This window comes from Eimeria mitis, genomic scaffold (assembly GCF_000499745.2).
Source record: "Eimeria mitis Houghton genomic scaffold, Emh_scaff2648, whole genome shotgun sequence".
Lineage (NCBI taxonomy): Eukaryota > Apicomplexa > Conoidasida > Eucoccidiorida > Eimeriidae > Eimeria > Eimeria mitis.
In genome coordinates this window covers 3,906-5,106 of record NW_013570990.1, presented here as the reverse complement: position 1 = coordinate 5,106, position 1,201 = coordinate 3,906, and the positions used below count along the sequence as shown (strand labels likewise).

Here is a 1,201-nt window from a genome sequence, read left to right as displayed (position 1 = left end):
GGAGGAACGGAAGCCGCGGCTTTTCCTGCTGCTGCATAGACCGTCGTCAGCAGCAGCAGCAGCAGCAGCTGCTGCTGCTGCTGCTGCATTCTACCCCCTAGTGCTCCCAGCAGAGTGGGCCGGGAGCTCTCTTCTCTTCAAAAAAATTTTGCTGAAGCCTCAGTGCACGGGAACCTACAGAGTCGCAGCTGTCTCTCACAGGCAGCAGCAGCAGCAGCAGCAGCAGCAGCAGCAGCAGAAGCAGCAGCAGCTATGGCAGCCGCAGCAGCATCGTATGTCTCGTACAAGAGGGGATTCAATTCGGGAGCACTACAAAACTCAGCTGCCACAGTTGCGGTGCAGCATCAGCAGCAGCAGCAGCAGCAGCAGCAGCAGCAGCAGGGTTGTATGCAGGGCATTATCCCCCAGGGAGATACAGCAGCATCAGCAACAGCAGCAGCATCAGCAGCAGCAGCAGCAGGTGCTGCTGCTGCAGCGCCGCAGTTCTGTTAGCACCTTTTCACTTTGTGATGCTGCTGCAGCACCGCACAGGGCGGGGGCCCGCAGCAAACCACTGCCTATTCCTGCATCAGCAGCAGCAGCAGCAGCAGCAGCAGCAGCACGAACAGCAGCAAGGGCAGCAGCAACGGATTCAGGGACTTGGAGGTTCGCTGCAACTCTTTATTCACCTGCAGCAGATGCAGCAGCAGCAGCAGCAGCAGCAGCAACAGGGTCCTTCTGCAGCTCAGAGCTCAGCCCAGTTTGCTCGACTGCGCGTACAGACGATGTACACCAGCAGCAGCAGCAGCAGCAGCAGCAGCAACAGCAGCAGCAGCAGCAGCAGCAAACGCAGCAGCTGCAGCAAAAGCGTGCATGCACCGAGGGGTTTTGGGAACAGGCCGAACTCCTCGGGAGAAATCTCACTCAGCAGGAGCAGCAGGAGCAGCAGCAGCAGCAACAGCAGCAGCAGCAGCAACAGCTGTTGCTGCTGCTGCCACCGTCAATACCGGCAGCAAATACAGCAGCAGCAGCAGAAGCAGCAGAAGCAGCAGAAGCAGCAGCAAATGGATTTGTACAAATGCCTGGTTCTTCAGCTGCAGGCTGGAGCACCCATGCGAAGACAGCAGCAGCAGCAGCAGCAACAGCAGCAGCAGCAGCAGCAGCAGAAGTCGCTGCCCCGAACACTACTTTTGCTGCTTCTGCACTGGACAATATTTTCTCT

The 1,201-nt window shown here is 58.2% G+C and overlaps 1 protein-coding gene across 1 annotated transcript in view; it reads left to right on the top strand.

Moving 5' to 3' along the window:
• The window catches only part of EMH_0056790 (uncharacterized protein), a gene marked incomplete at both ends in the record, with an annotated part of 5,261 nt that overhangs the window by 254 nt on the left and 3,806 nt on the right, over positions 1 to 1,201 (top strand). The window contains one exon of the mRNA XM_013497395.1: positions 3 to 1,201. Coding sequence (XP_013352849.1) covers positions 3 to 1,201 — 1,199 coding nt within the window. The remainder of the gene's footprint in view (positions 1 to 2) is intronic.